The sequence below is a fragment of the Gopherus evgoodei genome, chromosome 11 (genome assembly GCF_007399415.2).
Source record: "Gopherus evgoodei ecotype Sinaloan lineage chromosome 11, rGopEvg1_v1.p, whole genome shotgun sequence".
NCBI lineage: Eukaryota > Metazoa > Chordata > Testudines > Testudinidae > Gopherus > Gopherus evgoodei.
Window position 1 is genome coordinate 35,604,531 of NC_044332.1, and position 13,893 is coordinate 35,618,423.

The 13,893-nt window shown below is 39.2% G+C and overlaps 1 protein-coding gene across 6 annotated transcripts in view; it reads left to right on the forward strand.

The window, feature by feature from the left end:
* Nucleotides 1-13,893, forward strand: part of SESTD1 (SEC14 and spectrin domain containing 1) — a 121,421-nt gene that overhangs the window by 42,751 nt on the left and 64,777 nt on the right. For all 6 annotated transcript variants that reach the window (XM_030580929.1, XM_030580931.1, XM_030580932.1 and 3 more), the window contains exons 3-4: nt 3,373-3,481; nt 11,610-11,700. In XM_030580929.1, the coding sequence (XP_030436789.1) occupies nt 3,373-3,481; nt 11,610-11,700 (200 nt within the window). The remainder of the gene's footprint in view (nt 1-3,372; nt 3,482-11,609; nt 11,701-13,893) is intronic.

A 13,893-nucleotide genomic window follows, 5' to 3' on the forward strand; every position in this document is an offset into this window, starting at 1 on the left:
ACCTCCATTTCCCTCAATAATAAAATGGAGATTATCTTCTATCAGACAAAATCCAGCTTTTCAGGTCTAGTTGAAGTAGTTTAGATACTGTCCCCTTAGTGTCTATAACTAACTCCTTGTTATATTAGACAATCCTGCAGGATTTTGCAAAAAGGTTAACACATTTAAAACATCTTTTATTCCAGTAAGCAATAGCAAAGAAACTCAAAGCACCTTTATAGCTACTGAGATTTACAGTTTACTTTGAAACTGGTTTATTAATGCAGATGTGGAACATTTGAAAAAAAGCTGAAGGATAGAAAAAGATTATAATATAAGGTCACAGTGTTGGCTTAAAAAGCTATTGGGCTAAGTTGTAAATCATGCTGCAGTTTATATCTGTTCATTTCCATGTACTTTATTTCATTATAAAAAATTAGATAAGCAGCATGTTTTCAGCGTGAAATACAGTTTCTCAGGAAGATAGTTGCTGAAAAGATCCGAGTGCAAAGATATAAAATTCTGTTCAATCTTTGCAGCTTTGCTTATGCTACATCAGTAACTAGCACTGGAAACAGGGCATCCATTAGACTTGCCACGTCAAACTGATATCTTGCAATGCTATATTATGGGAATGTGAGTGGTAAAACTGATATGTGATGGCAGGTAAAGAAGGACACATCCAGGGACAACAGTCAGGTGAGAGCTATCGTCCCACCCAGCAACCGAGAAGGAGGAGGATGCAGCAGTTCCTACCTAAATGCTGCCCCTGTTTTGGTGGCTCCATATTCCATATCAGTCTATGGCTAGTAGGTCTAATAATGAGCATACTGTTTGATTTTTCCCACACTTGCTCTGAGCCTCCTGGCACCTATGATTGTAGTGTATGATGGGGACACTTCTGTTACTTTACCTGTCCTTCATTCTATTTTGCTGTAATGGATATATGTCTGCTACTCTTCTCATCTTCTGCCTTTGTGTTTTGCCCTTCTCACTAGTGAATAGTTCAGCATGCCCCTCTTCTGTTGCTCATAACTCTCCCCAAGCAGCTGTAGGGCAGAGCTGATGTGACTCTTCTTAGTCACCTTTCCACTTAAACCCCAGATCCTGGGGGCAGTTGGTGGCTGGATTTGGACACTTGCAATTTAGAGGAAATCACTGCTCTTAAGTTTTTTGCCTGCTTATGTTAATTGCTCTCAAGGGGAGGGGGGGCCATTGCACTGGTCACATGCCATTCTGCCCCCAGCATGTCCTTGACATACCCCCTATGCTGGGGTACATTGAAGGGATGGCATAGAACTAGCTCTGCATCCAACCAGGGTTCTTTCCCAACAAAGGAATCTGTTCTCTGACCCTTTTGTGCCATCAGAGAGGCAAAACGGGGACATGGCATGGGCCAGGCCCTGGCCATATATTGTTAATATCTAGCTATCACGTGGCTTAAACAGCCATTTCAAATGAGATAAAAACATTTTTTTGGTCAATGGTTTACATAATTTGTGGTGTGATATCAAATGTAAAGTATATTTTAACTTCAGTACCTCTTAGACTTTAGGGTCAGAAGGGACCAATGTGATCATCTAGTCTGACCTCCTGCACAAAGCAGGCCACAGAACCCTACCCATCCACTTCTATAACAAACCCCTAACCTATGTCCGAGTTATTGAAGTCTTCAAATTGTGGTTTGAAGACTTCAAGTTGCAGAGAATCCACCAGCAAGTGACCCGTGCCCCATGCTGCAGAGGAAGGTGAAAAACCTCCAGGGCCTCTGCCAATCTGCCCCGGAGAAAAATTCCTTCCCGACCCCAAATATGGCGATCAGCTAAACCCTGAGCATGTGGGCAAGACTCACCAGCCAGCACTCGGGAAAGAATTTTCTGCAGTAACTCAGATCCCATCCCATCACCAACCACTGGGCATACTTATCTGCTGATATCAAAGATCAGTTGCCAAAATTAAGCCATCCCATCATACCATCCCTTCCGTAAACTTATCATCTTTATTGAGAGCAAACTTGGAAGTCCCTTTTTCTTAAGTTGTTGTTGTTTGTTGTTACAGTAGAACCCCGTTTATCTGATCCTCCATTATTTGGTTTTCTGTGTTAACTGGACAACATGGTGGACACACGACCAGAAGGGGGAGATCTCTCCTGTGGCTACTAGATGGGGTACAGCACTGCACTTTCCCATTCTCCACTTTATCCATTTTTTGGATTATCTGATCTGGCCTGGGTGCCAATTAGATCAGATAAACAGGGTTCTGCTGTATTTTTTTGAATTATTGTAGCACCTAGGAGTCCTAGTTCTGGACTAGGACCCTATTGTGCTAGGCACTGTACAAACACAGGATCTGAACAAGAACAAAGAAATGACTTTGGGAGTGTTTACAGGGAACTTATCTCAAGTGTGAGGGGAAAGCATGGGAGAAAGGATGATGGTGTTTGTTTGAGAATTTAAAAAGTGGGCGATGGAGTCAAGAGTCAACACCTCAGTACTGAAGGCTCATCACTTCATGAAATCTAGTGAAATGACTATGAATTCCTTTCCCTACATACTAAAAAGTGTTATGGATAAAACATAAAGGACCTGATTTTCAGAGCACTCTCAGCTCTCAACACTTCAGTGAGAGTTCTAGGTGATCATTGCCTGTGAAAATAGGCCTTAAATCTTGTGTGTTTTGACCTGAAAATATTCATTGTTTCTTTATATTTGGATGAAAATCTGCTATATGCTAACAGAAACTGTACAATGAACTTACTGTTGTTCCGATCTAGATACACGGGCCGTTGTGGGTCCTTGGGTATTTAGTAATTCTGAAAATTTGGCCATTAATATGGCTTTAGGAGCTTGGCTTTAGACACCCTTTAAAAAATAATCTTGGTCACATGTTCTACATTTTTACCTTTTAAGCCTTGATTCAGCAAGGTATGTAAGCATATATGTAACTTCAAGCACATTAATGGTTCTGTTGAAGGCAAGTATATGCTAAAGTATCTTTCTAGATTGGGGGCCTTAATGTAAATTTATAGTCTTAAAAAATCTCGACGTCTTTTCAGTAAGTGTTCAAAGTTCTTAATATATTTATTAACTGTGTTTATTGCATTAAGGTATCTTCATGACCAAACCCTGTGTTTTGGGCATGTCATTTACTGGTAGGTTACAAATATATTGTTTAGTCTATTATGTAACTTTGCTTTAAGGTCTAAGATATGCTTCACAAAATGTGCTTTAATTACAGGACTACCCACAACTCACTGCACTTTTGTTCACTTGTAATCTTCATAGCAGTTTTAGACACAAGTAACATGTAGTTTGAGACTATGTAGCTGAAAATGTGTATTTTTATCATAAAACTACATTAAATCTTTGTAATGCCTTTTTTTTTTTTTAATAGGAGGGAAGGACAGACGAAGTGGCCTCATTCTGACAATTCCATTATGCCTTGAACAGACAAACATGGATGAGCTGAGTGTTACACTAGACTATCTGCTGAGCATTCCAAGGTGACTAAGTGACTCTAAAGATGTTTCTTAAAAGCACTAAATATTTTTATCTTCCAGTACAAAAATATTTTACATAGTAATCAGGAATAGTCAATTATTTTTTTGTCAATGTCCACATTTCTTGGTCAACATATAGTCAAGGTCCAGACTCCAGAGAAATATTTTTCACCCTTCAATAACATTAATGACGCCAATAAAAAGATTTTGTGGTCCATTCAAGTGTGTGGTGGTCTGGATTTGGCCCGCAGTCTCCCTTTTGACTGGATTATACTGTAATGATCTCATTTGATGTAATTAGAACAACTTAAAACACAAATAACATAGTACATAGATAGATATGCGATAATTAAAATAAATTATCTTGCTTATTTTTTTCTGTCCAGTGTATTTTACCATTGCACAGTTGGAATACGTTCAGTAACTTTTCTTTCTGGTAATTTGGTGTAAACTAACTAGCAACTATAATTTAACTGCAACATTAAAAAAGGCTAGTCACTGGAATTGGGACTTTTCAGGCAGAAAATTGTGTGTGTGTGTGTGTGTGTGTTTTTTTGCAAGCCGCCTACTCATACAGGTCCAGATTCACTGAAGCACTTAAATTGTGCTTAATTTTAAGCATGTATGAAGTCTCATTGAAGTGAGTGGGATTACTTCCATGCTTAAAGTTTAAAAAAAAAATGCTATAATTGTTTTGCTGAATTTGGGCCAGAGTTCAATGGATTCTATAATTAACTATGGATTTGATAGTAAAATTATTAACTTCTGTGGGAGATTTGCTTGTAGAAAAACTGCAGGTTCAGATCTATATTTATTTGGCCAGATATTATTAATTTATTTGATTGTCTCCGATGATGGGGGCAAAAATTATCCAACAGGACTGGTAAGTCATCCCCAAATCTTAGTTTTATCATTTTGTGTTTGATTTTTTTTTTTCCCCTCCCCAACTGAATGCTCATGTTTCCAACATGGTTAAAAGACCAATTATAACAGAGCAAGAGAAAGAGATGTTAGCATAATTAAATAAAAAATGCTTTATGCTTTTTTTTGCTAATGGGCGTATCAGATCTTTTCAGATATACAGACTTATGAGCTGGCCCCAAAGTCAAGCCCAAAGAGAAGAAAAATGAGTATTACTAAAAGAAACTTGAGACACTCAGGTCACTTCTGTAAAGCTTGATTGAATAATTTACATGCATTCTTAATTAGTTACATGCTTGTTAATTGTACATTTGTGGTTTTAAGTATCAGAGGGGTAGCTGTGTTAGTCTGGATCTATAAAAGCAGCAAAGAATCCTGTGGCACCTTATAGACTAACAGACGTTTTGGAGCATGAGCTTTCGTGGGTGAATACCCACTTCTTCAGATGCATTTGTCGTTTTGTTTTTTAAAAAAAGAAGTTGGAACTTTTACAAAATTCTGGGTGAAAATAGTGCTAATTTTATCCATGCAAATAGTCTAATTGACTTCAGGGCTTCGCTCTGTTTGTTGAATAAATGTAGACATAAGTATTCTACCAAATTTAGTTGTTTTACTCTCTAGCTGTGATATATATTGCACTTATTTTGCTTAAAGCTGTCTGAAAATTCACACTAACCATTGCTCGTACCATGTGTAAACTGTGAAACACCTATGAAAATAAAGTTTGACGTTCCCACAGTCATGCAGAATAATAATATAGGAGACCATCCTGATTTACTGTTGGTTTAATAGTAGAAAAATAAATTCTTTCTTAAAGTGTTTTGCTTAGATATTAAAGATTCTTTGTGCTTTTCTGGAAGGCTTTAAAAAGCTTGTGAGTTAGCATTTTGTCCCCAACCAGCCATATACGTTTCCAACAAATATCAAGCCTAATTCTTTGCATGAGTGGTCTTACTTGTGAGAGTAGTCCTGTTGACTTTTATGGGAGTTCCATCAGTGGATAGTTTGCAGAAATGGATCTGAAGTTATACGTTGTTTAACATACGCTGGCTCAAAATTATGCCTCACTAACTTCAGTAGCTAGTGTTGTAACTCCAAATTTTTCTTTTATTAATGTGAAATGGTTTGTGGCAGGCCAGACTTTTATAGTGCTGAAGTGAAATTTCTTTGATTTGTTCACCATCCATGAAATACTGCTGTGGATTTTTAAAACAAATTCATAGCTATCGAGTAGAGGTGTCTTTGTTATGATATATATGATATGATTTTAAAATATAAAAACTTTTTTATAGTGCAAAAAAAGATAAATGCAGAAATATTTCATGTCCTGCAATGCCTTGTCAATGGAGTTTGCAGGCTTCACTGTTCTAATGCACAGATCAGTTTTACCAATATTTTTTAAAGCTTAAATGCATTGTATTAAATATTTTATTTAACCTTTCAGAACTGGATAATTTGTTGTTTTTTGTGGGTTAATACGTGATGGAATATACAAATGCTGTTTTGTTTTCATTGACCTTAAGAAAACAATATTTCAAAGGAATCTGATGGTAACATTATTTGTGTTTGCTGTATTCAAGGTTGGGTTGTGTCAGCTCCTATATAAATTTTCGTTATAACTTGGGCTTTCAGAACTTGCTCTGGCTGTGACATTGCAAACAGTGAACCTAATTTTCAGTGGGGTCCCTGGAAAATCTTATGCATGTCTTCAGGAGGTGCCATTTAAAAATTAAAGTAAAATCCAGGTACACAATGGCAGCCATGTTGGAAATTAGTTTATTCCTAAACTAAAAATTGACTAATTGTTTTTGTTCTAGAAAGAGAGTGAAATATGCTTCTGAATATTTTTCAACTCTAATTGATTACCCCCTCTCTCCCGCTGATGCTTAGTTGGTTCTTATCCATAATGTAGGCTAAAGTTCTGATCCTGCAAATGCTTACTACCTAGCATGCTGCTTGCTGCTATGAGTAACTGTATTGGAAATCAGTGGGATCATTGTAGTAATAGGCGACGTGCTCTCTCTGTAAATTTTCAGGAGCTAAACACTTTTTTCATTAAAAAATAAATTAAAATGGGCAAGGGTATTGTATGTATTTGAACAATGACTAGAATGTCTTACTAAACAATTTATAGTCAGAGCTGGCACTAGTGTGCATGGTTAGTTAATGCTATCCAATGTTCTCAGTTGCTTATCACTCACTGAACTTTTAACTGTTGGCTGAAACTTCCCATGCTGAGTCATTTCACTGAGAAGCTCTAGAGCAGTGATTCCCAAACTTTAACAACCCGTGAACCTCTTACACGAAAATACCAAATCTCCTGAACCCGCTCCTAAAAATGAATGTTTCCAGGGATTTTCTCTTACTTGAGCATAAATTATAGAAGCAGTGATCTTGGAAATAATGTGGTTTTTAATGACACATTTATTACACACTACTTATTATTACATTATTATTTCTCATTACATTATTAATTTTCTTACGTTATGAAAACATCAACATTCTTCCAAGATTTCACTTTTGTAGCTCGTATCACTTCAATTAAGCTTGTTACAGGACAAGACTCCTACATGTTTCATCAAGGAGTACCAGATGTGAACCAGCATGAAGGTATTTAAGAAGCCAACTTAAATAAAGCAATCCTCCCACAAGCATTCGGGTCTCGAGCAATCCAGGCGAACAACACATGGCTAGAACAAAGCTTAAACTTGTTCTTCATAATAATTTTAAAAACAACACTAGCGGTTTATTTAATTTTAGAAACAGCAAAAGATCTCCTCCTCCCTTTCCATTTCACATAAGGAGTCTTGAAATTTAAATCTCCTCAGTGTGATGGATGTGCTTGCTTTGATCTGTATAGCTCTTGGAAGTCCGGAACCACTGGAGTAAGATAGTCTCAGGTCTGGTTCAGCACTGAATCTGCTTCTGTATTTGGTTTTCAGATGTGCATACGAGGAAAATGCTTTCTCGCATAAGTATGTTGTTGAAAACGGTAACAAAATGATAGTAGCTTTTTCTGCCCGCAGCAGGTACCCTGTAAGCGAGACTCGCCGGGGCTCGACCCTCCCGGATGAGGAGGGGAACCACACCGGCCTCGACTTGTCCTCTGCGGGTCTCGGTTCTCGGGACTGTCGCCCACTGCGCGGGTAGTCGGTCCCTGTGTATAGGACCAGGTAGTGGCAAAGTCAAAGGGGCCCAGCCCTTGGTTCGGGCGGGGCACCAAACACAGTTCTAACAGCTCTGGCCCTTTGGAGCAGGGCAGAGCAGTGGCAAGGTCAAAGGAGGAATCTGGCACCCATAACCAGGTGGCAGGGGGAACGCAGGCCCACCCACTCCTCTGCTTTCCAGCCTGGGGCCCTAATAGCGGCTGACACCGCTAGTAGCGGTCAGTGGGGAAGGGAGTCCTGACCGAAACACACTGACATCGGCAAGGTTTGCTCTATAGCCTGACTGGTGTCAGGCTTCCCCGGGCTACTTCCTGTATCCCCCTCCGAGCCTACCTGGCTTGTGGGATCACCTTCAGGGACATCCCACCACATCGGCTCCTCACGGCCAGGGCTGGGTGGCAGGTCCGGCAGCTCTGCTGGGAAGTCCGGCCAGGCCTGTTCCGGGGGGTCCTCGGGGCCGGAACAGGGCCGGGGCGGCTCCGGCCACTCCTCGTCGTAGCAGGTGCGGGGAGGTTCTGGCTAGTCTGGACACCGGCCTGCAGCCTCAGCGGCTTCCCGGTCAGGAGCTCCCGCAGACAGGTCTGCTCCTGATGGTGGCTGGGCTCCAACTGAGGGCTGAGGGCCTGCTTTTATTCTTCCGGGTCGCCGCTTGACCCTCTGGGGGGTGGGACTTCCGCTTAGAGGCCCCGCCCCTCTGGATGGGATGATAGACGGGGCTCGACCCTCCCGGATTAGGAGGGGAGCCACACCACCTCGTTACACACCTGTTTCTTAAACTCAGCCAAAAGTTGATCAATGACAGACTTCTGAAAATCCTTTTCAGTTCGTAATCACACGTGATCTCAATCAATTTCTCTTTTTCCTCAGTGCTGAATATCTTTGAGAGAGTGGTATCATCAAAGAGGTTGCAAATCCAGTCATTATTGCCTGACATAGCTGGAAAGCATTCCCTGAACGTTGTGCAGCGTCCTTTTAGGTGTGCATTTATATTGATTTTAATGCACTGATCCAACCAAAGCTCATGTTCTGTTAGGAAGTCATGAAGAGTACTGAAACACTCAGTTTGATTGTTTTCCAAACACCTTTCTCAGAACTGCGACTTCTTTACAGTGGATTCATCTTGGTCTCGCATGTTGAAAACTGTTACAGTGAGGCCTCGAAGAGCTAAGTTTAGGTCATTTATCCTCGAGAAAATGTCTGCTAAATAAGTTAGGCTCTGGAGCCATACATAATTTTCCATACAGCTGGCAAGGTGGAAAGGGTAGCTGTTGAAAAAAACAAGGATTTCCATTCTAAGCTCAAACAAGTGCACAAGGATTTTGCTATGTGAGAGCCATCTAACTTCGGTATGGGGCAACAAACAATTGCCCATTTCTGCACAAAGTACATGAAATATTCTGGAATTTGTTTGTCATGATTTTATGAAATTCACCATTTTCACTTGTCTATGGATACTACAATGAGTCCAAGAGACATTTGATGCAACCTTTTTTGTTTGAGCTATGAATCCGGTATACTTCCTTGTCGTTGATGTGGCCCCATCAATGGAAATGCCTAGGCAATGAGACCAATCTATTTCTTTTTCTTGAAAATATGCATTGGTCAGATTGAAGATATCTTCTCCAGTTGTATGTTCTTTCCGTGGTCGGCAAAACAAGTCTTTTTCAACCATAACTGCATTCACATAACGTACAAACGCTAGCAAAATAGATTAGCAACATCAGTTGATTCATCCAACTGTATAGCATAATATGGACTATTTTTCACTCTATATACGATTGTGGTCTCTACATTACTTGACGTGTCATTAATTTTTTTGCAGCAATGTATTATTGGACCAAGGTACTATGTCAATCCTTTTTGCAGCCTTTTCTCTGAACTATGTCTTTTTCACTTGCAGTGAACTATGTCTTTTTTTTATACATGGGGCAATCAAGCTCTCTGCTATGGTATGGGCCTCTGATGCTTTTGCTACTTGGAACTCACTCGGTATGACACTTCAAGTGCATTTTTATTATCAGTACTTGCTTTGGATACAAAACTGGTAATGTCACTTTTACACTTGGCTAATTTTCACTTGAAAAAGTCAACAGGCTTGTCGAGTTGTGTGGGGCTTGTAGTTTCTGAGTGGTGCCGAAGTAGAAAAGGTTTGAGGCTGCTGTTTGCTAGGACATCCCCACAAATTATGCACTCTGGTTTTGTACACTCTTGCTCACCAGTGCTGTAAAGCCGTATTTTATATAATTGTCATATTTTCTTTTCTTTTTAAGCGAGTTCCCAGGACCATCATGATCATTTGACTTAGATTTTCCACACTTTGGACTAGCTGATGTCGAACGTTCGTTTTCTGGTGTCTTTACACTTTCAGTTTTCAGCCACATGTCCAACAGTTCAAATAAAAATAACATACTGAGAACGCTAACAAACGAACAAACTAGTAAACGAGAAGATTCACTCAAGTCTCATTGGAGCAAAATGGCACACTATCAAGAATGACTGAGTATGGACTAACTGAGGATTGTTGCTGCCAAATTTTCTACAGTGACCTTGGTTCCAGCTGATTTCGTGCGCAAACACTTTTTTTTTCTTCCAGCAGCAGGGGGGTGCACGGCCAGGGACAAATTTAGTCTGGACAGTCCCCCAGGTACAGCATGGCTCCCCCTCCCACTCTGCCCCTCATGCCACCGAAATTCTCCTGTCTGCCAGGGACAGGGGTCCCAGCTGATGGCCCCATGCTCCACAGGGCTCGGGCTGCCCGCCCCACGTGCCTGGGTCCCGGCTGCTTCCCCCCCAAACCTGAGTCCCTAGGGATCGCTCCGTCTGCCATTACAGAACTTTTTCTGAGAACCCCCTGATACATTTTGCAAACCCTCAAGGGTTTGCAAACCCAAGTTTGGGAACCACTGCTCTAAAGCCATCATGTTTAAAGCAGGGACTTAAAATTTGGCAAGGATGTTACCCTGAGTCCACCAAAATTTGTCCAAGTTATAAGCCTCTGCAAATTGCCATATGCTTGTGCTCAGTGAAGGTTTGTTAGACACCAGCAGCTAAATTCTCTGAATGTTCCATCTGGGCAAGCATGCCCTATCCTAGAACCATAGGTGCTGAGCAGGGCTCTTTATGTTGCTAGAAGCTGTGGTGCCTGACACTGGAACTGGGAGCATGGAGAGAGATTTTCTGTATTTTATAGGTTTCCCTTGCTGACAGCTAGGCAAGAAAGAGGAGAATGCTGAGGCTGCGTACAGACAACCTTAATGCTGGCATTTCCTAACCTTTGAGCTCTTGACTTTGTAACCTTAAGTGTTCGTTCAACTTTTTTTTATATGAATATATACTTTATACTTATATATAAATTATGTATTTTGTACTTAAAGTTGTTAATTTAAAAAGGGAGTAAATAAATACTGTCAATTTGAACTACATTTTCCCTTTTTATATCTCCTTGCAAACTCTGTATTCTTCTAGCTGGCTTTTTGTATGTTGTAATAAGGGCCCTGATTCAGAAGAACACTTAAGTGCATGTTTGAAATTAATCATGAGCCTAAATGTTTTCCTGGATTGTGACCTAGATCAAGTGATTTAGGAACGGGACATGGAAGTTGTATTGTTGACTCTGCAACAGACTTCCTGGGTGACTTTAGGAAAAGTAATCTCTCTATGCCTCTGTTACCCATCTATAAAATACTGTGCTATCTCACAGGGATTTTGTGATATTTATTTGTGTAATGTTTATAATGCACTTTATAATCATTGGTAAGAGGAACTGCAATATAAACAAAATGAATTTTTGATACATTTTCTGGAATATTAATGCTGTTTAAAGAATTGCTAGTATGGTATTATAATAAAATTTTTTGTAAGTGAACATACTTCAATTTTTAAGGGAAGATTTTTAGTAAGTAAAATTGCAAAATTCCAAAGCCATGTTCTACTTTTAAAATGGTTGTGATGAAAGTCAGTAATAGCCAAGCTAATCACTGTGATATCTGACAATTTGTTCTCGAGTTTTACTGTTTTCTAAAAGTATTTCTTTTTTATCTTAGTGAAAAGTGTAAAGCTAGAGGATTTACTGTGATAGTGGATGGCAGAAAATCTCAATGGAATGTGGTAAAGACGGTTGTGTTAATGCTCCAGGTAAATCAATTTTTATGTATTCACAGTCAGCAGATTAGTTTTATAGATGGAAGTCGGAATGCTGCATTACTGAAACAGCTGAAATTTCTTTATTGGGAAACAGTCAATTCGTCATTTAATTACACAATATATGCTATGTTACACAGAATTTTGTAAGTAGAAGCCATTAATCTGAAAAGGGGTTTATATACTTCTGTAGAAAGTTATTCAAGTTTTCATCTGAGCAGCCTTCTGTTGATATCTAGATAAAACTTCTACAAGTGTATTACCATGTTAAATGTGAACAGTTTACAACATCCGGGCCTTATGGATCATTGATGCTCCTCAATTCTTTGGTGTGTCTCCGTAACTTTCATAATCTATGGCTAATCAGGAGGCTATGGCCTTCCCTCTTTAATATAGGCATGGCAGTGGTTTTCCAGCCTTTGTCATTTCCAATATAGACTGCTGGTGGGGCACTCTGCTTATGTTTGTTTATGAAGCCTGTCCGGGAGCTCCAGCTAGTACAGAATACAGGTTTGTCGCTGTGTTGAAGTCTTTGCATTGGCTTCCTGATACAATTCTAGATTTTGATAGCTTGTATTTCTTTGAATGTTCTGTATCCAAACCTTTTGAGAGACTGCTTCTTGTTCTACGTCCTATCATAGCATTTAAGATCAGCTTCTTGCCATTGCCTAGAATTAGAGACTCCTCCATAGGCAGTAAAACCTTCTCAGGTGAAGGTCTCCATATGTGGAGTTTGCTTCCTTGCGAGCTCCTTCAAAACCTTAGTCTGTCAAGCTCAGAGCAGCACAGACATAGTTTTTTATTTGGTTTAATTTTTATCTGATTTTCCTGTTTTATATTTTATTGCAGGAGGGGTAGATGAAAGTGGCTTTTAATTGCAGCAATTAAGATATGGCTTACAGCTTATTTTTAAAATGTTTGCTGTTAATAAGCGCCCAGCTGCTACTGTGATTGGCAGTCTAAAATCTGTATTATTAAAGTTCCATAAAAGTTAATCTCCAGAAACAGAAGTGAATATCTCCTTGCTTTATAACAGCATAGTTAAATATACAAGAAGTACAAGTGCCTTTTCTTTTTGTGTTTCTCTGATAATTCTAAAAAAAGAAAATGTTAGTGCCAGCTACAGAAATGTAATGGTAGCACGTGGGAAAAGATTAAATGCATTTGCCTCTAATTTTGATTTACAATAAATAAGAGAGTTGATGTGGATTGCAGGATCATTCTAATGAGTAAGTACTGAGAAAACAAGGAAACACTAAACTATTCATTTTTAAATAAGGAGTTGAGGGAAAGATCTTAGTTGAATAAACACAGTAACTATAATCTTGCAGTTTCAATTTGTAATGAATCTGGCATAGACAAATAATTTGAATTAATACATTAAATTGAAACTGAAAGAACAGACTTTTAGGGCCACATTTTCGAAAGCATCCTCTATATTTGCATGCCTTGCATTGCACAATTAAGTTTATAGGTGCTCACATTTGGGCATTTCAAAAATTGTACTGTATTTGTGCACTCAGAAAGGGAAAGTAGGAGTTTATTCAATTATAACATGGATATTTGAATGTTTAGGGTTCCCAGAATGCCTTGTCTTGCACAAATTTAGAAGCTGGTCTGAAAATCTGGACCTTGGAATGCTATTTGTTCAATTATCAGGGTAACACTTTGTCAGGCTTTCAAAATATTGAGCTTCACCCTCATGAGCAATAAATAACGTGATTTTGAAAATTTTCAACAGGATATGACTCTTCGCCTACTTTCATATCTGAAATAATGCATCTAAATTGTTTGTTCTTCTAATGTACATTTGCTTTTGCATTTCTATGCAAAGTTTCTTAGGTCAGAAATTAAAATTTTTTTGCAGTTTAAATATTTTTGTATGTCAGTTATGGATATGTAAGTCTAGCATTACTGGCCGTCTATGTGCAGTCTTGACGTTTTCCACCACAAGGGCCAAATCCTGCTCAGTTTAGCTATGCCAATAGTCTCTTTAAAGCCAAATCCCATTGCAGAGGATGTCAGTGGGACTATTCATCTAAGTAAGGTAACCAGGATTTGTATATGTTGAATATAATAGGCATTTCTCTGCTCAAAAGAGGACCCACCTGGCCCATTGGTTTCAAAGCAGTTTTGCTTCCTGATTATAAACAATCTGTGGGCTTCTTTCCAGCTTCCATGGTGAGC